Source organism: Ramularia collo-cygni (assembly GCF_900074925.1).
Source record: "Ramularia collo-cygni strain URUG2 genome assembly, contig: RCC_scaffold01, whole genome shotgun sequence".
Taxonomy (NCBI): Eukaryota; Fungi; Ascomycota; class Dothideomycetes; order Mycosphaerellales; family Mycosphaerellaceae; genus Ramularia; species Ramularia collo-cygni.
Window position 1 is genome coordinate 4549596 of NW_019716255.1, and position 25239 is coordinate 4574834.

A 25239-nucleotide genomic window follows, 5' to 3' on the forward strand; every position below is an offset into this window, starting at 1 on the left:
TCGAGTTCATTCCAATGTTAGCTCACTCGATCCCCCCGATCCCCAAGATCGAGCGGACAACAAGTCGACAGGGAGATAGTAGCATAGCTCCGAGCCTGTGAGCCCTTTCAGGGGAAACCCATCATCTCCAACTACTTGCCATTACTTGCGACGGACGATGCGAGTCTCACTCGAACTTTATGCTGGTTACGACCGATGACTACTGAATTTCCGAGTCTTGAAACACGCCCACCCGATTATGGACTAAACTTTCACGTCCCTACCCTAGACCCTGAAACTAACTCCACATTGGGAGGAACTTTGACACTCCCTGACTCGAGCTTCCCGTTCAAAATAGAAAGATTCTGGAATTGCGTAATAATTGCTAGGTCTTTCTCACCTATACTCTCGTAGAGTCTAGCTTGTAGTATAAAAAATTGTTTACGAGCGCGGCAAAATCAGAAGTCTTACGTATTCAATATAAAGTCAAGGAGCGCAGCTCACAGGTCTCGCTTTTGGATTTCGGTTTTGACACTTGGCACATCAGGAGCTCCGTCCGTYCGGACCCATGAGTCAACTTGACAATGGTTTGTTAGTTTGAGCTTTGAATACTCGTTGTGCCAACCCAAGTTTCACCTGCAAGCTTGCTCAAACGCTCTATGCACGACCACGGCGAAACATTCGAGTCAAGATCGATCAATCCCACGCCTTGACCACCACCGGACAGACCATCATGATGATGCATCGCTGGGGAGCCATCTTCATCCACGCATTCATGTGTCAGAGAGAGAGCTTCCTCCGGCCCATGAGAGGGATGCTCGGGTTTGAGATCACAGCAACCACGTCACGTACTCCTTACCTCCTAGCCTCGTAGTCAAACACAACACTGCTACAAGACCCTTCTGGCAGACGAGTTACTTGTAGCTAAACATTTCCATCCCATCAACCCCTGAAACATTCGAATAGCACAGAATACAGAAAGTGATTTTCACCATGGACAGCAAACAAGAGCCCCTTGCCGTCATCGGATACTCCTACAGAGCACCAGGAGTAGGTCGCTCAAATCTCTGGGAACTTCTCGAACAAGCAAAGAGTGCCTGGTCACCAGTGCCGGCCGAAAGATTCGATGCCAAAGCATATTACCACCCATCCTCCGAACGAGCTGGTTGTGTGACTTCGCATGGAGGTCACTTCCTCCCGGGAGATGTATTTGCTTTTGACGCTCCATTCTTCAACTTCCGATCAGATGAGGCCAAATATGTGGATCCAAAGGTCCGCATGCTACTGGAGTGCACCTGGGAGACAATGGAGAGCGCAGGCGTTCGACCTCTCGATCTTGCCCGTAGCCGAATAGGAGTGTTTGCTGCCACGGGTGCTTCGGACTATGTGGGTCAGCTCATGGATGATATGCCCACGGCCTCAAGCTTCACTGCGCTAGGCACTGCTCCATGTATGACGAGTAATCGTATCTCGCATTTCTTTGATCTGGTATATTCCTCCTCCTCGCATGGTCGTCGTGTCAATGTCTCCAACTAATTCATTCTGAAAACAGGTCGGTCCGTCCGTGTCTTTGGAGGCCGCATGTGCGACGGGCGGTTACGCTTTACACATGGCTTGCCAAAGCGTAAGATCGGGTGAATGTTCGGCTGCTCTGGTTGGTGCCTGTATATTAAACCTTGGGCCCGAGAACTTCAGCACTCTTGACACGGTGGGAACTCTGTCGGTCGACGGGAAGAGCTACAGCTGKGATGCTCGTGCTAATGGTTTCGGAAGAGGTGAGGGTGCTACCTGCCTTTTGATCAAACCACTCGCAGAAGCCATCAAGGCCGGAGATCCCATCCGCGCAGTTATTAAAAACACCACCGCCTCTCATTGTGGGCGTACCCCTGGAATTTCTATGCCGTCTCAGCAGGCACATGAGAGTCTATTCCGCGATCTTCATGAGCAGGTTGGCTTAGATCCTCGGGATACGACATATGTTGAGGTTGGTCTCCTCCGGATGAACTGCTCCAAACTTTATGAGCAGAACCCCTGGTGACTGATTTTACAGGGACATGGAACTGGTACTCCAGTTGGAGACCCAGTTGACGCGAGTGCTATTGCCGCCGTATTTGGACGGGATCGGTCCCCTTCCCTCCCGGTGTATCTGGGATCGATCAAGGCAAACATAGGGTAAGCTCAAGCCCGGTAGCGTAGCAAAAAGATGGTACCTAGCTGACATTTGGGCGTTGCAGACATCTGGAAGAAGCATCTGGATTGTTGTCAGTCGTCAAAAGTATCATGATGATAGAGCGCGAGCGTCTTCTACCCACCGCCTTCTTTGAAACGTTGAATCCAGCTATCAAGAGCGGCGAAAAGCTTTGCGTCTTGAAAGAGTCGCTAGCTTGGCCTCCCGGTACGCTCAAACGTGTAGCCATAGGCAATTATGGTAATTCTCCTCCTCCATCTCATGAGGTCTTCTCCGACTAATCGTATTTTTATTCAAGGTTTTGGTGGTGCYAACGCTGCTGTCTTGCTGGAAGAAGCCCCCTCTGACTCCACTCGCGACGGAGACCTTGCCCAAGAAGTCAACGGCAGCGTCAATGAATCACCTAAAGAGCAAGGTCAAAAGCTCTTTGTCTTCTCTGCAAAGTCATCTCACAGCCTGGACGCGTACTTGACAACGTTCCAGCAGTATGCACTCGATCTTCCCCAGGAGTCTACAAAGGATTTGTGTTTCACTCTTGGGCAACGTCGAGCCCATCTTCCATACCGCGCAGCATTCACAGCGGACTCTACTTCCTCTCTCTCGGAAGTCATTGCTGCTAGCTTAGCTTCTACTGCGGGCAAGTTGAGCAAGAGTGGAGATCTTGACATAACATTTGTGTTCACCGGACAAGGCGCTCAGTACTTCCGCATGGCTTTGGGTCTATCCCACTATCCTGTTTTTGCTACCGCAATTGAAGAGGCTGATAAATTCCTCGAATCACTTGGATCTTCTTGGTCTTTGCAGGAAGAACTCTCCAAGTCAGAATCGGACTCTCGCATCGACGAGCCAGCCATCAGTCAGCCAACATGCACTGCTGTACAGCTGGCACTCGTGCAGCTCCTCCGAGCATTTGGGATCACACCTTCGAAAGTAATGGGACATAGCTCGGGAGAAATCGCCGCCGCATTCGCCGCCGGTATGATATCGTTCAAGTCGGCTTTGGCAATCGCATTCCTCCGAGGACAGGCAGCGACCAAAGTCCTTGAAGATACCGACATCTCTGGTAGTATGCTGGCTATTGGGATAGGCGCCGAAGGCGCACGTGAGCTCTTCCCAGAGGACGACGAGGGCTATGCTACGATCGCTGCATACAACAGCGCGAACAGTGTGACCATCTCCGGCGACGACGCAGCTATCGAAGCCATCCAGAAGAAAGCCGAAGATCGGGGATTGTTTGCACGAAAGCTTCGAACTGGTATAGCCTACCACTCGAGACACATGGAGAAGGTGGCGGAAGATTACGCATCCATGATTGAAGACTACTTCCCGTCCGACTCGCCAGTCGTATCGCCAGATGAAGACCCCGTCTTCGTCTCTTCCGTCACGGGGTTGCGTGAGCCCAAAGAAATCGTCGCGGATTCCTCTTATTGGGTTCGGAACATGCTCCAGCCAGTCCTATTCACCGAGGCTTTGGAAGAGCTGCTCTCGATGGATGAAGATTCCGAGCAGAGTCTACGCTCGTCCATGCTTGTCGAAATCGGTCCTCATGCAGCGTTGCAAAACCCCATTAGAGATACGCTCAAGCGCCTGGCTCCTCCACAGGTCATGTACGCCCCGTCACTCGTCCGCAAGACTGATGATGTTGAGTCCATCTTGGACCTCACTGCACGTCTCTTCAAATCCGGACTCGACGTCGATTTCGGTGTCGTCAATCAGATCAGCGCATCCTCTGCCAGGGTTCTCGTAGATCTACCGCCATACGAATGGAATAAATCCACCAGCTTCCGACACCAGTCACTGCTGACACGAAAGAAGCTACACCCAGACTTTCCCTACAACACTTTACTCGGCTGGAAGAATTCCTCTGATGGCCACTTGGACCACTCCTTCCGGCAGGTCTTCACTCTTGATGACATGCCATGGCTGCGAGATCATATCGTCGGCGGCGATGTCATCTTTCCCATGGCCGGGTATCTTTGCATGGCTGCAGAAGCCATACGATTGATTTCTCGCTCTCCTCCAACGAGCCTTCTTTTGCGCGATATCCAGGTCAAGACGGCTTTGACCATATTGGAAGAGGAACAAGTGCAGTTGACGACAAGAATCCGGCCGTCGGGTTCTACCATCTCGGAAGAGCGAAGTTTCGAAATCATTTCTCTATCTGCCTCTGATGACTGGGTCGTGCACTGTCAGGGCACCATCAAGCCAGAGTACTCTTCAGTCGAAAGTGCTTTGACAGCACAGATCGAGGCAGTCATTGCCGATCAAGCYGAGTTGGAGGAGTGCAATGTCGAAGAAGAGTATGCAGCAATGAAGCGATCAGGAATCAGTTGGGGTCCTTTGTTCCAGGGGATGACCAGCTTGCGTGCAAAGAAAGGAGCAACAGTTCATACCGTTGGCTTGCGACCTACCGATCATGAGCGCTTCTTTACTGACAAGTCTCCGGTGACTGTGGACGCGCCGATCCTCGACTCTTTCAACCACAGTGTTGGACTTGTGCAAGGTCGTGAGGGAGCAAAGAGCAACATTACGGTGCCTACCTTTATCAATCGTGCCCGCATCTCGAACAGGATCACGAGCGACAACTTCACCATTGGAACCATCATGCCCAGCCAGGACTCAAAGTCCGGAAATTGTACACTAAACGTGTGTGCGTTCGCCGCCGGGGAAGATGGAAGTCTGCAGGAGCCGGTATTGGAAGTTGAGGGTCTCCAGCTGAGGTGCATTTCAAAGGCGGAGCACTCCTCTGCAGATGGTCCTGTACCACGGAGCTATATGTGGACTAAGATTCCCAGTCTTGATCTCGCAGATGATGCCGATCTCGTCAAGATGTTGCCCCCTATTCCAGCCGACGAAGCAGAGATGCAGGAAGATATTCGCGTCCGCGATGTGGGTATCTACTACACTGCTCAAGCCCTGGAAGCAGTCAAGGACAAGGACATGTCGCATCTACCACCTCACTTTTCGAAATGGTTCGCGTGGGCGCACCACATGGTCGACAAGTGGCCGCTGGACATGGAACAGGTGAAAGCTACGATACCGGAGGTATCACAAGGTAGCTCCCAAGGCCAGATAAATTGCATGGTGGGCGAGGAGCTCGTGAGGATCCTGAACGGCGAGGTCGAGCCCCTTGAGGTGATCTTACGAGACGGCCTGCTCACCCGCTATTACGAAGAACACCRGCCGACCGTCCGTGGTGCTGAAGGTATCGCTCGCTATGTCCGCATTCTCGCGGGCATGAAACCCGATTTGGSAGTTTTGGAGATCGGAGGCGGCACTGGAAGTACCGCACCTGCAACGTTGGAGRCATTGGAAAGTCAAGCCCTGGTCGACGCTCCCTGGCACTACACCTTTACCGACATTTCTGCCGGCTTCTTTCCCAACGCCAAAGAAAAGCTTCGACAGTTCGGTACAGAGAGGGTGACATATCAGAAACTGGACATCAGTCAAGATCCCGTGCAACAAGGGTTTGCCAGTGCATCTTACGATCTTATCATTGCTGGCCTCGTGCTTCATGCAACCCCAAATATAGAAGAGACCCTTCAGAACGCTCGTTCACTGCTCAAACCCGGGGGAAGACTGATCATGCTGGAGTTTGTCGACCCTGATGGCGCGCTCCTACCGTTCACACTTCTTCCCGGCTGGTGGAATGCCGAAGATCAATATCGTTCACCCTTGGGACCAGAATTGACCGCGGATTCATGGAATATGGCTCTTCAGGAAGCAGGGTTTTCCGGCATTGATCACTCGTTCTCCGTTTCGGACAACCCGATCACTAAATCCCCTGTTATGTCTGTCATGTGTTGTTCCAGAGTAGACACAGATCCTTCGTCGGAATCGGTTGGAGAAGCCTGCAAAGTAACAATCGTGGGCGACTTGGATTTGGATACGTCCGACTTCGTAACATCGATTTCCGACGAAGTCAAAGCTAGCTGCTGCTCGGTCGTATCAGACGTCACGACTCTGCATGACTTTGCCGCCAGCGATGAGCAGTACTGCATCTACATCGACCAAGCAGATAACAGTCTGCTCAAGGATCTGTCCGAGACGTCCTTTGAAGCTCTCAAATCAACCCTTCTGAACACAGGTGGCTTGTTGTGGGTCATTCCGGAGGGAGCATCTCCAGACGCACACCTGATCACCGGCATGCTCCGCGCGATGCGGCTGGAGGATACCTCGAAGAATTTCCTCCTTCTTACCGAAGTTCCGCAGAATGCTACAGGAGCACGGACAGTGGTTCGCGTTGCAAAGCAATTGCTCTCGGGAACCATAGCGGCCGACGACGAGCAGGAATTCATATGGTCTGACAATCTCATCATGCTGCCACGCCTGAAAGAAAACTTGGTTGCAAAGGAGAAGTTTGAGCTGGAGGCTGGCAGTCTTGTGCGTAAAGAACGATCTCTGTGGCGGGACGACGACACAACCGGTCTGGAGCTGAATGTCGAGAACGTTGGTGACCCCAGTACGATTTACTTCCGTGAGCTTAAGATATCCGATCAAGATTTGGGCGACGACGAGCTTCTCGTTCGAGTGGAAGCAGCGAGTCTAAATGTCCGGGATCTGCAGGTCATTAATGGGAGCTTGCCATGGACGACTCCCGGTCTCGAGGGTGTTGGTACAGTGCTCCACACGGGAACCAGTGTTGCTGAGCTCGAAGAGGGAGACCGTGTCATGTTCTTGACAGAAGAAGGAGCGATGGCAACACATATCCGTCTACTCACTCACAACATCTGCAAGTTGCCGGCTGAGATGACAAACACTGACATTGCTGGCTTCCCCCTCGCCTACGCCACAGCCCACATTGCTCTTTCGCATACTGCTCAGGTGACGCAGGAAGACACAGTCCTTATACATGGGGCTGCGGACACGGTCGGGCGGATGTGCATTGCAGTGGCCCAAAGCCTGGGAGCGACAGTGTTCGCATCTGCCAGGACGGCTGACGAACGCTCAGATATATGCACCAACTTTGGAATTCCGAGCAGCAATGTCTTCTCCTGCGACGCTTCTGACGTCCGCGAGGGCATTTTGAAAGCAACACAGGGACAAGGCGTCCATGTGCTGATCAACAACACGAGCAACGACGAACTCATGCAACAATCAGCGGATGTCGTTGCGAATTTTGGTCGGTGGGTGAACTTACGAACCGCGGACCAGCAGAGATACAATGGCACCCGTGTGAATCATGCCCTGATGGCCCGTAACGTCACGCTGAGCAAGATGGACATGCATCAGTTCATCAAACATCGACCGCAACTCGTTGCCGAGAGCCTTCGAGAGGGCGTGAAAGTGTTGCAAAGCGACGTTGGCGAGACCCTCTTGCATGGCCAGACAACCCTACCGATCTCACAACTCACTGCAGGCATGCAAAAGTTGCAATCTGACACAGACCACAAGATTTTGTTAACCATGGGTCAGGACGAGTCCGTTATTGGAGAAGCACAATCTTCTATGCAAAAGTCCGGTCCGCTGCTGAGTAGCGACGCAACATATCTCATCTCGGGTGGTACAGGAGGCATTGGCCGGTCGTTGGCAGTGTGGATGTTCGAGCACGGGGCAGGAAATGTTGTCCTGCTGGGCAGAAGTGGTGCATCTCGTCCAGAGGTGGCCGAGCTACTCTCAACGTACAGCGGATTACGGGCAATCGAATGCGATGTCAGCGACCGAGACGCCTTGGCGAAAGCTTTAGAGGATATCCAGGACTTGCCGCCTGTCCGTGGAGTCGTACATGGAGCATTGTACATCCGAGACTCGCTCCTGGTCAACCACACCTACGAAGACTGGACCCGCATCACGAGCCCCAAAGTTCAAGGCGCATGGAGTCTTGACGCACTATTACCAGACCTAGACTTCTTCAWCTCGCTCGCCTCGATGAACTCCGTCATTGGACTTGTGGGAGTGACCATTTACTCTKGAACATCATCGTTCTTGGAGGCATTCACCAAACATCGCCTCCATCAAGGCCAGCCAGCAACAACAATCCATCTTCCGGTAGTCGAAGGAACCGGCTATGTGGAGGAACGCAATATGACCGAGGAGATGAGAAAGACGCATGGTATCTCGCTCAAAATGTCTCACATTGAGACATTGGTCCAAGGAGCCATCATCGGCTCCAGCTCCGGGCTGAGTCCAGATGGCATCGCCATAAGTGGTGTTCTTTGGCCGATGAACAGAGGTATGCGATGGGAGCATTGGCCTCATGTGCGAGCCTTGACTACGGGTCTGCTTGCAGGTCGAGATTCGGCCGATGAGCACGATAAAAGCCGTGGTGGATCGAAGGGTGCTGTAGGAGAGTCCAGCGCGGATCTGTTGGAAGGTTTGATTGCCAAAGTGGCTGAGATGACGATGATGGAGATTGAGGAGATTCCGGCCGAGATGCCTCTGGGTCAGTTGGGGTTGGACTCTCTGGTAGCTGTTGAATTGCGGAACTGGATCAAGAGGGAGGGTAAGGTGGAGCTACCATTGACGAAGATTGTTGGGGCGAAGAATTTGAAGGCGTTGGCGGAGCATGTGGCGTCTTGTTAGTCTGAGATGAAGTTATACCTTTTATGAAGAGCGGGAATGAAATTCGTTTCTGATGACAAGAGTTGACTGAATATTGATTGCAATATCAGCGACCTCTGCCTCGCTTAGATACGGCCAACATCCAATAGAGCAGTCAAAGCCACCATGCGTCTGGGGAAAAAAGACCGGCTCGGCATCCCTGAGTTATGTATTACCCCTTAGACCTCGTAAAAAGGCGTTTCTGAATACTAAGGTAGTGTCGAAGGTATCTTCCTTATTGCCTTTATTACCGAAGCCGTAGAACTACTTCATCTCGGGCGGATATCGGCTTAGAAAACACTGACTCTAGGTAGCCKCTTTAATTAGACAGCAGCACGCCCCTTTACATAAATAGCGTCTTCTTTATAGCTACTAACTACGACACAGAAAGCGCCTTAGAACACTGCTAGTAGCTACCTATAAGGCCTTATACAGGATATAGGCGTGGACATCAAAAGACGGTAATAATGAAGCGACACACATCTCAAACCTCAGCCCCACTTGGATACGGGGGTGTGTATGCATGCAATCGCTGCGCCGCAGAATGTACTCCGCTTTTCATGTCCTCCAACGCACCGCCTACTCTTCAAGATAACATTTCTTCCCACATTTGTAACTCTCACCAGCTCCCGGCACAACCCGTAGCATTGCAAAAAAAAAAAAAACCATGGCACCACTCAAATTCATCCTAGCGAACAGGAATGTCACAGAAGCAAAAACTACCTTGTCTAGACTGTTTTCTGAGCTGTGCCGTAAAATCAACATACCCATCCACGCAGTAGTCCGCTTTGCCATCTACGTCTGGGATAAGCTGAAAGCCTCTGCGCAATGGATCACTAATATCCCGCATCGGGTTATCAACTTTGTTGCACGGATCGGGCAGGCTATTGGCAGAGCAGCTGTTTTTGCCGTCAAAGTCGTCCTTAGCTTGACCGTTAGTGTCGTACTACTTGGACTTATTATTCAGGGCGGCTGTATTATGTGGCCAGTGTACAAAGAATGGAGACGAAAGGTCAAGGCACAGCGGGCGTACGAAGAGCAAGAAAGGGTGTATCTCCTTAAGGATGCGGAGCGGAGACGTCAGGCGCAACGACAATTTGAGCGGGCTCGAAAGGAGGAGGAAGAGAGACTAGAGCGAGCTCGAAAGGAAGAGGAAGATAGACTGGAGAAATTGCAGAGAGAGCGGGAGGCAAGAGAGCGGAAGGTGGAAGAAGACAAAAAACGCCAGCAAGCTGCAATGGCATTGCAACGAGAGGAAGACGCCAGGAAATTTCGAACATGGAGAACAGATTGCAACAAAGTCTTTCAGCTCTACGGAACATCATTCACCCCTTTCCCCGAGCCACCCCACTGGCCCTGTAACAAGGACGGATGCACTTCACGGCATCGGTATCTTGAAGCTTGCGAGCATAGTCTACACAGGCTGTTCGAAGCAACTGGAGACCTGCAGACGACACTAGAGGCTGAAAGATGGAGATGGCATCCTAACGGCTTTACGGGAGCGAAGTTTCACCTTTYAAAGAACAATTCGCACGAAGTTGAGTTTGCGAACAAAGCCGTGGAATTGAGCCAAGTTTTAAAGAAATTGATCGATGCTGAAAAAGATAAGTGAAATGCATAGACGTATTGTCTCGAGTAGCGTAGCTCGGCAGTGATAGAAAATCTCAGCAGTGAACAAATGTCTTTGTTATGCGAGCCGGCCTAGTCCACGTCGCCCAGACACTAGGGGATACAGAGTCTTGCCTCACGACTAGCGGCCCCTTCTAGGATGATCGTTGTCTCTTACATCCTCCCAAGAAGCGATTGTGGGTAGGAAAGAACCAAGGCACTACCAATCAGCCGCTCGAATACCAGCTCGCCTAAAGCGTCGATGCTCTACACGACATGATTCGACATCGACTATCAAAGTATTCCGCTAGCGAAAGTGGGGACCATGACCTACTAGAGACTATCAAGGAGATACTGTCTCTCGGGAGAAGGTCGGCGATGCACGCCTTTCTATGCTACACATGCATTCACTAACCTAGGCTCAAAGCCCTAGATGCTGGAACAAAAAGCCGACAATGAGTTACTACCTAGTACATGGGAATGAGGCGAAAGCTATATGGGATCTAAATAGATCARCTTGAGAGTGAGATGGAATGGAAGCACGCCTTATGTGTAAAGATTTTGTGGAGGCGTGGCCGCGGTAGTTCTGATTGATTACTGAATTCTGTATGACCTTGGATGATGGAAGCAGTGTGCCGAGGAAAGGGACCCTTCGGTACTGTTGGTTCTCTTCATTGATCCTATGGCCTACCTTAGTGTGCCTTTTCGTAAAATTCATATCTGGCGGTTTGTTTGTTTGCTCGATGCATCAAACAGATCGACTATTTCGCGGTCCTTCCAAGTTTCCCCTTATGTTGTCTAGGGTTGGATTTGGGGTGGCATTACAAGACTGTACTTTTATCTGGTCTCTCTCGAAAGTTCTAAGGAGTAGGTGCTATGCTATAGTTTGACGAGCATAGTTGGAAAATGTACGTCGTGCGATCTCGTAGCGTACAGAATTATGAAAACCAGTCGACAGAATAAGGAATACTGTTGTATTTCATGGCATCTAAACGCGGTGAAATTGAAGCTTTCCAACTTGCCTTAAATCGACGATAACAGCCTAGAACGAGCAGCTCATCGTATAAAAAGAAGCAATTTTATAAAGCGTGTAATGTCTCCTCGAACAATGTCTGCCTAATTGTTATTATTACAAAGCGTAGATGTTTCTAAAATGCTACATATGCGGCTAGAGCTTTCTATTTCACCCGAGCTTTATATTAGTCGTAGAATACATATTACTCGGATTAACTCTTCCCCGTAAGGAGCTCCGGATCTTATACTTCGATAATTCAAATTCTAAAGTTAAGCTCGTTAAGCTTACTAAAACAATAGCTATAACGGTACTCGTAGCGCACTCGCGTAGTATTAGTTGWTTAAAAACTTAGGTTGTTAAGCTTTATATCTAGCAATTATGTATATATAATTTAGTGTTTATTTAGTGTGTTTTAAGAGGTATAGTATAGGAAATGCGACGAAAAGCAAGGCTATTTTAAGGCTAACTTAAGCTAACTTAAGCTAACTTAGGCTAAATAAGCTATAACAACCGCATACTCTAATAACTTTACTCGAAATTGCTTAATATTACTCGTAGCCGTTCGTTAAGGCGTTCGCTACTTTTTAGTAGATCTTAGACTTATACCTAATAGTAGTAATTCTTATCGTTGCTTCTTTCTCTTTAGCTACTTAGGTAACGGTAGAGTAGGCTATTCGCTATTCGTAACGTTTATTATAGTACTTATAACGTCCTTTACTATATTCGCTACCTTCGTTACTATATTCGCTATAGTAACCTTAGCCTTAGTAGTAGTAGCCTTTACCTTAGCGGCCTTTACGCTTACGGCCTTTACCTTTATAGCCCTTACCTTAGCTATAGTAGCTATAGCTACTCTAGCTAATCGAGAAGCCGAAGCCGTATCTTCCGTATTCGCTCTACTCGTTACCGTATTCGTAAGATCTACTACCTCTAGTAGCTTTAATAGATCGATTATACGGCTGCTCTATAAGCTACTTTTAATAGGGCGTTACCCTATCGGAAGTGTCTATTAAGATATAAATATCTCGATAATCTTACTAAGCTAAGCTAGAAGGCTCAGCTAGGCGGGATCGGGTTAGAGCTTATAGGAAGTCTATAAAGTAAAGTAAAGTAGGATGTTCTATTCTAATAAGTAAGATAAAATAGTAAGTTGTACGCGATATGCTCTATAGGGGATTATATCGCTTCTATATATACTAACTATAAAGGTAAGCTATCTAAGTAATCCGAGCGCGAGCGCTCTAAGCGCTTAGGTAGGGCGTCTAGTTAGTTTAAGTAGTACTAGAAGAAGCGCTCGGCTTAGCACCTAGATTACCTAACCTAGTTACGCTCTTAGCGATCCTATCCTACCCGCTCTATCCTAACGTCGCGTGTCTATATAAGATTACTAGCCCTACGGCCTTCCCTATCTTATTTATCCCTAGCGGCCTTTCCTATACGGGATTGTCGCTACGAGGAGTCCCTATAGGATTATTCCGTAATAGTATCGTCTTAACCTTAACGTAAGGCGGTAGCGGTCCTTTACTAGCTTCTATAGAGGGCGTAGCTACTACGTTCGCCGTAATCGTTATAGTATTCGTCGGTATTAGTAATAGAGACCGAGCCGGAGATAGTAGCTCGGAACTTAAGAGCCTTCTAGCCCTTCGTAATAAGGTTTTATCTATAGTAAACACGATAATATTTAACTCTACGTAAGGTGTTTAGCCCTTTAGTTTAGTAGTATTAAAAGTAAGGAGTTTCTCTTCTAAGGTGTCCGCCTTAAGAGCTCTTTTACTAATAACAGCCGGTTAGTAGCTAACTAGATCGAACCCGTCTATAAACTAATAGCTATAGTAGTTCTGCTCTATGCTCGCGTAGCGCATCTTTTAATCTATCCTCTCGTATATAAAGTTAAGTAATAAACGGTCTAACTTAAGGAACTTTTGTTCGGTCTAGCTATCCTTAAATTATCCGTATAGCTCCGGCTCTTAGTAGGTCTACTTCTTAGTTCGGCCGTATACTATAACCTTCTAAAACTATATCTTAGATATAGCTTAAATCCGGAAGCTCGTAGTAGTAGTAGTAACTAGCTTAGTTAGAACCGGAGAAGCCTATCGTTACTTACCTTTAGTAGGAGTCTTTAATAGAGTCGCTAGCGCTAGCGGAGCGCTCTAGCGAGATAACATTAGTTTACTACTAGCCGAGTATATAACGTAGCTTAGTACCCTAGATGCGTTCTTTCGGTAAGCCTTAGCTTCGTTTAGAAGTAATAAAAACGCGGATCTAAATCTAGGGGGGAGGGCGGCTATTATATTCGTAGTACTCGTAGTACTATTCGCCGCCGTAGATTACTTCTTAAACGTATGAAATAAACTCTCTATTCGAGGATTACGAGCTTAACATTACGAGTAGTATAAATAATTAGCGAATATAACTTCGTAGTCCTAGCCGGACACGGTATATCGACTAGACTAAGGTAGGGGGTCCTATTCGCTTATATTCGTATAGGTGTTCGTATAGAGCCCCTTTTTTCTAACAATTTGTCGTTCTATCGTTTTGTCGTTTTATCGTTCTATCGTTTTATCGTACTATTAACCTAGCTATATACCTCTCCGCTCCTTATAGAGCAAACTCTAGAAATAGAGCTTATTAAGGCGCTAGTTCGAGCTCGGAGCTATAAAGTTTAAGCGAATATAGCTAGCGAACGTAGCTACGAACATACTATAAGTAGATACCGCACCCCGTACCCCCGCTTTATAGTTAAATAAGCGGTATAGTTTTATAGTCTTTTATATCCCTCGATAACTGCTTTTCTCTTAACTTATAAGTTATAGTATAACTAACTATACCGCGATTAAGAGCCGACCTCGAAGAGCACCGCTAATAGATCGAATACTATATCCTTAGGGGTAGTAGCTATTCGGCTATCTATCGTATATTATTCGATAACTATAGAGTATCGATTATAATACGTACGCTATAGCGACGGCTAAGGGACTAGGCCGTTCGTACGTAGCCGTTTAACGTTAAGGATACTACGTTCCTTCGAGAGCGTATTAGCTACGCCTTTTACGTCCTCCGGCTAACGGATAATAAAACCGTAAGGATGTTTAATAGAGATAGAGTAAGAATTAGCATACTACGGCTAGCGGTTATACGTAAGAAGATAGGGCTATATAAGCGAGTTCCGCTTAAAAGGAGGGAGGAGTCTAAGTAATAGATACGAGCGATCCTTTAATACGAACTAGATTACGAAACGATTAAAGAGTACGGTCGACGAATGCTCTACGAGTATATACGAACATAGTATAACTATATTAGCCGTAACCGGTTATATAAGGTCCTTATCGAGCTTAACCTAGAGGGCGTAGAGCAACGGCGAAAGTGTACTCGATAGCATACTAGACTTCCTCTAACGAACGGTATAAATTACGCTTAGTCGATAGATGCGTACTATAAACTAGAGTACTTCGGCTTTTAAGTATACGCGTATATTAATGTACATTTAAGGTATATTATTTAGATTTATATTAGGGTTACTAGTCGTACGTAGCTATCGGTATAGGCTTAATATCTCGAAACTATACGAGAAGGGGGCATAATATAAGCGAACACCCCTACGAGTAGCTACGAGTACCTATAATTAATATTATAGGCTATATATCCTTACTATAGATCGAGGCGTAGAGACATGCTATATTATAGATACCTATCTAACACTCCGGCGTAAGTAGTATAAGGGCCCTAAGGTACGAACGCTAGCACGAGCGCTAGCGAATACTAACTATAAAATAGCCCCTAACATTTAAGGACTATTTTCGATATAGTATAAGTAAGATAAACGTACGAATTAAAGCATAGTAGAGATAGTAATTCTTATTTATAGCTCGTTAGCGTAAATACTTCCTTAATCTGCATAGTTAGGGCTTATTTATAAAGGACTAGAAGGCCGACCGTATTATAATACTCTTCGTATATATGCCTATTATCCGTAAGGAGGTACTAGATTTTATATTCCTTTAGAATAACTACCGCATCCGGAAGTAGAAGAAAAGGGCTTACGTTATTAGTAGTATACCGTTTATGCTGTATTACTACCCTAAGGATAGTAACGAAGAATAGGGGCTCCCTATACTATAGTAGTCTATAGCCGCTATAGACGAGGACATTAAGGCTTAAGGGTTTATACTAGATAAGTTCCTACTATTACTAACTCTTCGATAGTATAAAGAAGTATACTCTTAATAGCCGCTTCTAATTAATAGTAGAGTAGTAGATAATAAGCAAAATCGAATCTATCTATAGGCGTATCTTTATCTACGTAGCGAGATACGGCGGCACCTCCGATAGCACGGTAGCAATATACTATAGGAGTATAATAAGCCTCTTATATAGAGGTATTAGAGGGCTAATCTACGTAACAAATAGGTCTACGAATAGGCAAATAAGCTTTTCTTTAAGGGGCTAGCGATAGATCCTAAGATAGAGCTAGCTATAATAATTAAGAACGAGTTTAATAATAAGTTTAATAGATTAGGCCCTTACTAAGAGTTTATAGATAAGGTGTTCGAGTATACGAATATATAGATAATAGGAAATGCTGTTCGTCGAGCACTCGTAGATATACTCGCTATATCTAATAATTTAGCCTTACTTTATCTTATTTCGTTTACTACTTATTTAATGTATACGGTTACTACCGCTACCCCGCTCCCCCGCTCTTTCTTATTCTTATTCTTACCTTACTACTTCCTACTATTACTTCCTTATTACTACCGCTACCTCTACCTCTACTATTATTACTATTACTACTACTACTATAATAGCGACTACTTCTAGCGATAATGCTAGCTCCTCTACTCCTTCYRCCGACGACGCTATAACTTCCGCGTAGCGCCGCCYTATAATAGCTAGCTAATTTTAGTCCGCGATATAGTYRTAGTAGGATATTTAGCTTAAYRAYRCCGATAGTAACGATAAGAAGAAAAAGTCTACTACGCGYRCTAACCTCCGTAAATATAACGCCGCYRGTMGTATTATTAAGACTAATAAGGGAATAGTTRCTCTATTACCYTATAAATAGTAAGAATCCTACCGTTATACTCGTAGTTACTCGTTAAGRTATTCGCTCTAAAACTAATAGTTTTAGGTRTAATCGCGAGGGTAATTTAGGTAATTAGTATAAAGTTTTCGCTAATAAGACGGAAGCCTACGCCTACTATAAGGTACTTAGTAAGGCTAGCTATAAAGCGTCCTTTGTTACTTAGGTCGTTTTTACTACTAAAGACAAACTCGCTATTGCCGAAGAGAAGCTTACTAGCGCTACTTATATAATTACGGAGCTTAAGGAGAATAGATAGCGTATAATACRGAAGATTAAGAGATTAGAGCGTAACTTTAAGAAGTAAGGAACTACTATTAGTACGCTAAAGGCGAAGGTTATAGATATAGAAAGGCTATATGCTATATAGCTGCGCTAGTTAGTTAGTTAGTAAGCGTAACACTATTATCGCCGATATTACTATAGTAGTTAACTTAATTTAGCTAGGCTCGCGCGAGGCTATTACGGACGTTAAGGCTATAGGACTTAAGGAAGGAGGAAATAAATAGCTATTCGCTACTGTTCGTGCGCTTAATAGTAGATAAATAGATAACTAAGGTCTCGCGAATTCGAATTGTCGAAGTGTTAGATCTAGAGCTCCGTCCCCCGCGCTCCAAAAAGTAAATAAAAGTCCAAATATCCTCGAATTAATCTCACAATCCACTTATTACTCAAGCCATCATTTAAAAATCCACAGGCCTTATAAGAAGAGGAAAGCTATGTAACGTCTCGGCAAAAGCTCTCCCCTAACCGAAATGAAGCCGAAGAAGATGAAAAAAAATTCTGTCCGTCGACAAAAACAAAAAACATACAACATTTGGGATTCCCCGGTAGTCACCTACCCGAGTACTAGTCAAACGATAACATGGTTCAATAGGCCAGAGCGGACGGGATGGCTTGCTTGCATGTTTCTATGGTCGTATGTGTCCGGTGAAGTTTTTTTTAATTTATAAAGCTTTTGGGATGAAGGGTGGAGGGTTTTGCTTGCTAGATAACCACCTCAGCCCATTCAGAGTGGGATCGATTATCCGCTATGCTTCTTAATCAGATCATTCAGGCGATTATGTAGACGTAGCCTGGTAACTTATCATATCTAATCTATCGAGAGGTCTCTATATCCCTAGGCGCCGGGACGGAAGACGATCGTGTAGGCGACTCTCCTGACGACCTTGATGTGTCGAATCAAGCTCCCCCTTCCGAATTGTTGGTTAAGGGACGTATGAATGCTCGTAAAGACTGAAACACCACGAAAATGATGTTACGGCCACGCTCGTAAGGAGTAACATTATGCTATGAAGACTTGCTTTACTAGCAAGCACCACCGAGCTACGGCGGGACATACAGGACGAAATATGTGGCGGGGTTGATCATGATGGAGGTTAAGTGGTGATGGGTAATGTAGCTCGATGTTGGAAAACGTGCACAGACAGTGTGCGGTCGATCCCCAAATGATCAAAGGAGTGTATGATTCCAGGTTATGTGAATCCTTACGGATCCATGAGAGTATTCTTGCCTATGTGTTGAAGCGGGATAGAACTGGTCCCGAGGAGACTGGTGGTGGTGAATAGACAAGCAAAGGCGAAGGCCTTGAATCGATGTGTGGAGGCAGTGGGAAAAGTACATTTGGCTTTGGGAGAGATTTGGTTTGGSCAATGCTTGATTTGTGGAGAAAGGAGAGGGGGATGAAAATAGGATCTGGATGAAAATGAGTGCTCCATACTTGTGCGAAAATGTGCTGCAAATTATGTATGACTCTTCATCCTTCAAACTATCCCACACTAGCCCTTCGCCGATCCTTCTCGCGGTTAAAAGGTGTACATTTGCTCTCTACTACTATGAGTCTTACTCCTACAGCCAACTACTACCTCATTCTCGCCTAGAGCGATGGATTTCAATTTCATGAGAGTCAGAGCGTCTGATCTCTACCTAATCCGTCAATGGAACAACTATGCAGGCAGTCCCACTGAGCGACGCCGGATCATCTTTCGAGAGTTCATCAAGCTTGGTATGCGAAGGAGGTGGGAGTGGCATGGAGCTGCTGAACGATATGAGTATGCGGAATTCACAGAAGCGGAAAAGGAGATTCTGGAGTGTCGAACGCGGGAAGTACGGGATGTCACTTTCTGGATGAATACTGGAGATGGCTTGGCGAGAGTTTTTGATGACGGTCGACAAGAGCGCCCTGGAGAAGAGCGATGACTGGCCTGAGTATTGGTCGAATGAGGAGAATCCATGGCTTGTTTGTCTGTATGATGACGGAGAAGGTCCTTTTGATACACTGCCTGAGCTGGTGTACTCGATGACTGCATATGACGATCCAGATGATGTGGCGGAGGCGAGAAGCGCTAGTATTGCCGGGATGGACAGCATAGAGGGTGTTGTGGAGCCAGATCAGACTCTTTGGGTCAGTGGTGTTTTCCGTATCGACGATAGAATCTTCTGGACGGATGAATTYGGCGAAACGATTAGAGAAAGCGTGTTTGACGCAGAGAGAATGGAGAAAGACTCTGAGCTGTTTGAGAGCTACAGACCGTTTGAAACATCGTGGTGGATGGAGGGAGCGAGGGTTGGGAAGTATGCAGAACGCGAATGGTGGCTTTGAAGTAGTAATCATCGAGTGTGGAGGACTTTTGGAAGGAATTCCACACGGGTAAAGAGGGCGCGGAATCTTGTCGGAATCGCAGAGCGGAGATCGAAGCCACCAACGAGGAGTCGATCAAGATGTCGGTAAGCTCCAACATGGCAGCATGTTTTCATCATAGTCCATGGGACTTTCGGTCTTGCGTGGCGTGATAGTGCTCTGCAGCATATCTCTGTCAGTCGAAAGTTAGAGAGTGGGCTCCCTGGATTCTGCAACGAAGGGGATGGTTGGACCAAAGCGTAGAGTGACTGCACGACGTATCTGCCAAGCGTTGAGGGGTACCTAACACTGAAGATAAGGATGTGTGCCTTGTCGACGAGAAGGAGGAGGGGAAGGGGTAAGAAAGACGTTGTGACTTGTCAAGGATGCCGCGGTTGTTGCCGGCGAAGAAAACCTCTCGATTTCGCCAGGTTTCATTTCCTTTCCTTCCGTTCCCTCCATATCGTGGTAGTAAGCACTACAACATATGCCACGCACGATGCAGCATATGCGTGGTCAGAAGATATGTCGTATCTCCATGGTACTATAGTAAGAGGACCTCCCCGTTCGCACTCTCCACCCACCCGTGCAGCAGGCGGGGTACCTTCCATTCGTTCCCGTCTTCATCACATCAATCTTCTCATGCCTCCCTTGTCGATCATGCTGTACACTTTTATGCTCCCTCTCATCTGCATGAAATTCTACCAATCACAAAGCACGATTCTTGAAAATGGTCAGCACCGCTCGCACACCTCTCTTGTCATCCTCCTCACACGCAAGAATACCCCAACGGAGATCACGTTCTTGCAGCACAAGATGCAAAACTAATCTTTTACTTGCCGTACTCTTTCTTGCTGGCGCGCTCGTGTATCTTGGCTGCCGCATCCCCAATGCTTGCACGGACTTGAGCAGACTGTCTTTCGTTGAATTGTCATCGACCTTGACCATGCACTTCCATCAAATTTTGGGATTCATCATCGCTCTTTTCTCCCCACATACCACAGTCGCAAGCAAAATCAACCTKCCTTCCTACCCGCTAGCGGTCAAGTCGCCCTATCTCTCCACCTGGCTTCCGAGTACTGGAATCGACAATGTGGCCACCGCGCAACCGCAATTCTGGAACGGCCAAGACCTGACATGGCCAATTTTGGCTCGAATTGATGGCAAGACGTACGCTCTTCTCAATTCGCCGGCGGGACTGACGGGTGGTCAGGGTGGTATTAGTGCTGCCATGACGGTGAATGTCAGTTTCAGCTCCACTCGTACCTTGTTCAAGCTGGCTGCGGACGGTGTCAACTTTACACTGGACTTTTTCTCGCCGGTATATCCCAAGAACTACTCGCTCCAGTCGTTGCCGTACTCCTATTTGACCGTCAATGCTACAAGCTCAAGTCCACGTCGAATTCAGATATTCTCGGCTATCGATCAGACGTGGACAGCGCAAAATGGCCAGTCAGATATCAACTATGCGACCACATGCAAGACAGGCTTCTTCCAACTTCACAACCCAAACGAGACACCCTTCACCGAGATCGACGATCAAGCGACTTGGGGCACTGTAGTGTTTGGAACTTCCGCAGATGCAAATATCACACATGCTGCCAATGCTGCCAACACAGTGTATAAAGCATTTCTGAATCACGGTAATCTTGCATCTGTGAACTCGACAGCATCTGGAACGAATTTGGCCGCCATTTCCAAAGATTTGGGTGATGTGGATAGTGACGGTGCGTGCGTTACCTTTGCCGTGGGCTTTCAACGAGATTCAGCCATCGATTATCTGGGCGAGGTGCAGACAGGAGTACATCGCGCTCTGTGGCCGGAGATTCCAGACGCTTTCGACTTTTTCATAGGCAACTATGACAACGCCTATGCTGCATCTCTCGCATTTGACAGCACCGTGCGGTCTCGAGCGGAATCCGTCTCGGGCGATTTTGGCAGCCAGTATGCGGATATCTTGGAAGCCAGTGTGAGGCAGACGTTTGCTGCTTATGAGTTGACGGTACTACTACTGGATTTCGAAACACCAAACTTGACAACTGATTGACATTACAGGTTCCTGATAACGACCGAACTGCAGCTCCGTGGGCTTTTCTCAAGGAAATCTCCTCCGATGGCAACACTAACACTATAGACCTGATATTCCAGACTTGGCCGATCTTCATCAGCTTGAATCCCGAATGGATCAAGTGGCAGCTCCAGCCTGTACTATCGTACCTTGCGTGTGGAAGGTGGCCGAAGAAATACGTTATTCACGACATTGGCACACGTGAGTATCCAGATGGATCCATTAGGGGACCGCCTCAGTCAGCTAATGGRAAAAAGACTATCCAAACGCCACAGGCCACGATGATGGCAACGAGGAATCAATGCCACTCTTCGAAACTTCATCGATGTTCATACTACTCTACACCTACCAGCTCTTCTCAAATGACACTTCTCTAACAGCTGAATATGCCCACCTCTTACCGGGCTGGGCGGAATACCTCGTCGAAAATTCTCTCTATCCTTCCAGTCAGCTCATCAGCGTCGACGCCATACCCGCTACACCAAACCAAACAGCTCTTGCGATTCAATCTGCCATTGGATTGAACGCCGCCAGCAAACTCCTTCAAAATACCAGCTACGCAGATACTGCACATTCTTTCGCAAAAACAATATACAACGACGCACTAGGACTGAATGGTGCTACCGTCAACGAAAGCGCGCACTTCACTTACAACTACGGCGGCTCGGAGACATGGAACGTGCTATTCGCCAGCTACTCCGACGTCCTCTTAAACCTCACCACTTTCCCCCAAACAGCCTGGGATCTCCAAAGCGACTGGTATCTCTCACAGATCCAAGACGCAGGCCTCGCGTTCGCGGGACCCGTCTCTGATCGCGGTGTCGATTGGGCGTTAACGGATTGGAATTTCATGATCGCTAGTGTGAGCTCCACGGAATTACAAGGTAAGATTGTGCAGAGTACGTGGGAGTTTTTGGGGAATGGGATGAATAGTGTTCCTTTTGGGACGAAGTATCTTGTTGAAGGGGATGAGAGGGGGAAGTGGATTGCGAATAAGGCGAGGAGTACGGTTGGGGCGCATTTTGCTTTGGTAGCGTTGCGGCAGGGGGCGTGGGATTGGTGAGTGCTATGCGTGGGCGGTGGGTTGTTGATGAAATATAGATCTGGTGAAGGAAGTAATAATGTAATCAAAGGTGGTTTTATGTATTGGGTGTACACCCTTTTAAGGGTGAACTGCAACATGCGGAGCTAGCCGGAGGTTCTTCTCACTTTATGCATATCCACACTATATACTTAATTAATTCACTATAAATCCACTATACCGTTATATTACTCCGCCGGTAGCTTAAAATTATCGTAATAGTTAATAGATTACCTAGACCGAAGCTAGAAAAAGTAGTCCGCCGCCTTAGAGAGTTAGAGTAAGGGCCGTATATAATTATAGACGCCCTTAAGATTAATCGCATAACCGTATAGCGTATTACTACTAACTTAGACCTATTTAACTAGCCCTATCTACTAAAAGGTATTACCTTCGGTCTAGCGCTATTACTATCGCCTTTTATAATCTAATACCTCCTAGATTAGCTAAAGGAATAGCTAATAGCCTATCTAGATAAGATATAGTAGTACCTATACGATTACTATAGCGTATAGGCCTTAATTATAACGATCTACGGAGCTATCTATCGTTCTTACTAGTTACGTAAGGTAGCGAAGAAACGCCTTCGTAAATAAAACGAAGAACTACGCGTAAGCTAGCGTAACAAGCGTAATAAGTAGCTAGCTAACCGCATTTGCTACGTAGATAAGAGCGTATAGAACGAACGGTACGGCTAGCGTAAGTACGGTTAGTCTAAGAAAGGCGTTAACTATATAGATAGCTAGCTATAAGACCGTAGTATACGGTAGAGCGTATTACTAGCGATAATAAGTAAAGGATATTTAGAAGGAACCGAAATCTACTAAGGTAGTATTAATATAGATATGCTTTATAACTAGCTAGAGGATACGGTAATTCCTTAATTATTACTAGGTTAGTTGCTAGTAATAGATAACGTATCTACTTACTACGATATCCGTATTAAGCGGCTATGTATTAAGACTAGTATTAAGTTGTAATATCTACCTCCTTACTCTCCGGATTATAACCCTATCGAACAGTCGTTCTTAGTATTAAAGGCCTTTATCCGTAGATATATTAAGGAAGCGGATAGTTTCGAAAGCTATCTACACTTTATTAAGTAGTCGATAAACGAGTACTATATAGATACGGATACTACCGCTACGCAGTTTACGTATATTAGCTATTATTATAACTAAGTAGTTAAGTCGATTATAGCTATTAAAGCAGCCTTCTTATTAATTGCCCTTAATTATCCTTATTACTAGTTAGCTTAACTTAGTAATATATCTATAGCCGCTTCTACTATCTCCTTAATAGCTATAATCCGTAGTTCTATCCTATTAAGGCGTATTACTATCCTTCCTATCGCTATAAAGATCTCTTCGACCGCGTGTTACTATACTAGCGAAGCTAGCGGAGCTAGTAGAGCCTCTAGAGCTAGCGGAGCTAGTAGAGGAGTCGAGGGTAGTTAGGGTAGCTATAATATCGGCGGTAAGGATAGTAGTAGCGGTAATAAATTAATACGTGCTCGTTTACGAGGATAGTAGAGCTACTAACTATCGTCTAAATTAGGCTAGTATTATAGTTAGAGTCTAATTTTCTCGTTTTCTTCTAATATGTATACTACTATAGACGACGTATAATACTCGGCAGGTAAATCCTTTATATATATAGCTTAAAAGGGACGTACGCCCTATCCGTACTTGTTATAAGGCCGGTATTATTAATAGATTAAGAGTTAAGATAAAAGTAAGGCTATAAAGCTAGGGTTCCAAAATACTAAGTATACTAGCATTAGACCCTAATTCCTCTACCTTTAGAGACTTAGTAATATATATACACTAGATGCGCGTAAGCCGTACGCTCTAAATTTACGAGATAAATACTTACGAACTAGGCTTATTATAAGGAGCAATTTAAACTATTATTAACCGAGTTTAGTAGTATATATGCCTTACGATAAATACGCGAATATACTAAGCTTATAATAGCTAGAGCATTAAGAATTCGGAGGATTTAGGAACTTTCCGAATCTTTAACTACGTATTTTACTCCCCCCTTTCTGACTACTACTACTACGTACACGCTACGATATATGTTTAATTCCTATTATATATAACATATTCTTATAAAGAAGCTCGACTAAAGATAGCAGGATTCGGTCCGCTACTTAAGAAGTTATAGTACCTCGACTAGAGTTGCTAGCTATATTAATACTAGGCCTACCTAACCGCTACTACTTACGTATATAGGTCCTTAAGAACGAGCGCTGTCCTTCTCTAAAACTATACGTAAGCTAACTAGCTATATCTACCTTTATAACTATATCTAAACTAAAGTCCTTCCTTTCGAACATCTCTAGTATTGCCCCTAGGTCGATAGAGCGATACGACTTCTACTAGTACGACTAGTTCGCTATTTAGTAAAAGCAGTTATTAAGCTTATCTATTAGATCGATTAAAGGGGCCCTTACTTAACTTAACGGTAGATTAACTGCTACTAGTAGTAGCGGTAACTTCTCTTTATTACTAATCCGTCTGTTCGTAAGGTAGAAGTTCTATATATAACTATTACCGTCCGGTTACTTCCTACGCTAGCCTAGAGGTATATTATTATTATCCTTTATTATAAAGCGAGCAAGCTTAAAAGTAATAAGAGCTAGCGGCTCCGTATAGTTAATAAAGCGTACCTCCGAACTTAGCTTATTAAGAGCTTAGTTCTAATAGCTAATCTTAATAGCCTTAGCCTATTTAAGAGCAGCTTCCGTATAAATAGGATAATGCTCCGTAACGTGTTCCTCTCCGTATACGTAACTACGAGGGAACTAGTAAGATTAGTTATAATTAGAACACTTAGCTTATTTATAGGCCTAGTACTCGTAGATGCGTATCTTATAATCGCTAGCGCTCTTAAGGCGAGTACGCTTAATACGGATATCTACTAACTGCCGGTTTGTTATCGATTATCGCTACGTTCTAGTAGGCCGCTATATTCTAGTAGGGCGTAGTATAGACGATATAGGTATAGCATCCTCGATAGGCCTAAAGAGCTTAAACGTATTACTAATATATAAGT

The 25239-nt window shown here is 46.0% G+C and overlaps 3 protein-coding genes; all 3 read left to right on the forward strand.

Moving 5' to 3' along the window:
* Positions 1 to 972: 972 nt before the first annotated feature.
* Positions 973 to 8689, forward strand: RCC_01477 (uncharacterized protein; the record flags this gene model as incomplete). XM_023766764.1 has 5 exons in its annotated part: positions 973 to 1467; positions 1532 to 1963; positions 2030 to 2151; positions 2214 to 2407; positions 2466 to 8689. 5 exons carry the CDS (start codon positions 973 to 975, stop codon positions 8687 to 8689), a joined length of 7467 nt encoding a protein of 2488 aa, XP_023622532.1.
* Positions 8690 to 9374: 685 nt separating this feature from the next.
* Positions 9375 to 10319, forward strand: RCC_12341 (uncharacterized protein; the record flags this gene model as incomplete). Its single annotated transcript, XM_023766765.1, has 1 exon — positions 9375 to 10319. One exon carries the CDS (start codon positions 9375 to 9377, stop codon positions 10317 to 10319), a length of 945 nt encoding a protein of 314 aa, XP_023622533.1.
* Positions 10320 to 19976: 9657 nt separating this feature from the next.
* On the forward strand, positions 19977 to 22161 carry RCC_01478 (related to glutaminase A; the record flags this gene model as incomplete). XM_023766766.1 has 3 exons in its annotated part: positions 19977 to 21032; positions 21086 to 21299; positions 21356 to 22161. The coding sequence occupies 3 exons, from the start codon at positions 19977 to 19979 to the stop codon at positions 22159 to 22161; spliced, it is 2076 nt and encodes a 691-aa protein (XP_023622534.1).
* Positions 22162 to 25239: the final 3078 nt, after the last annotated feature.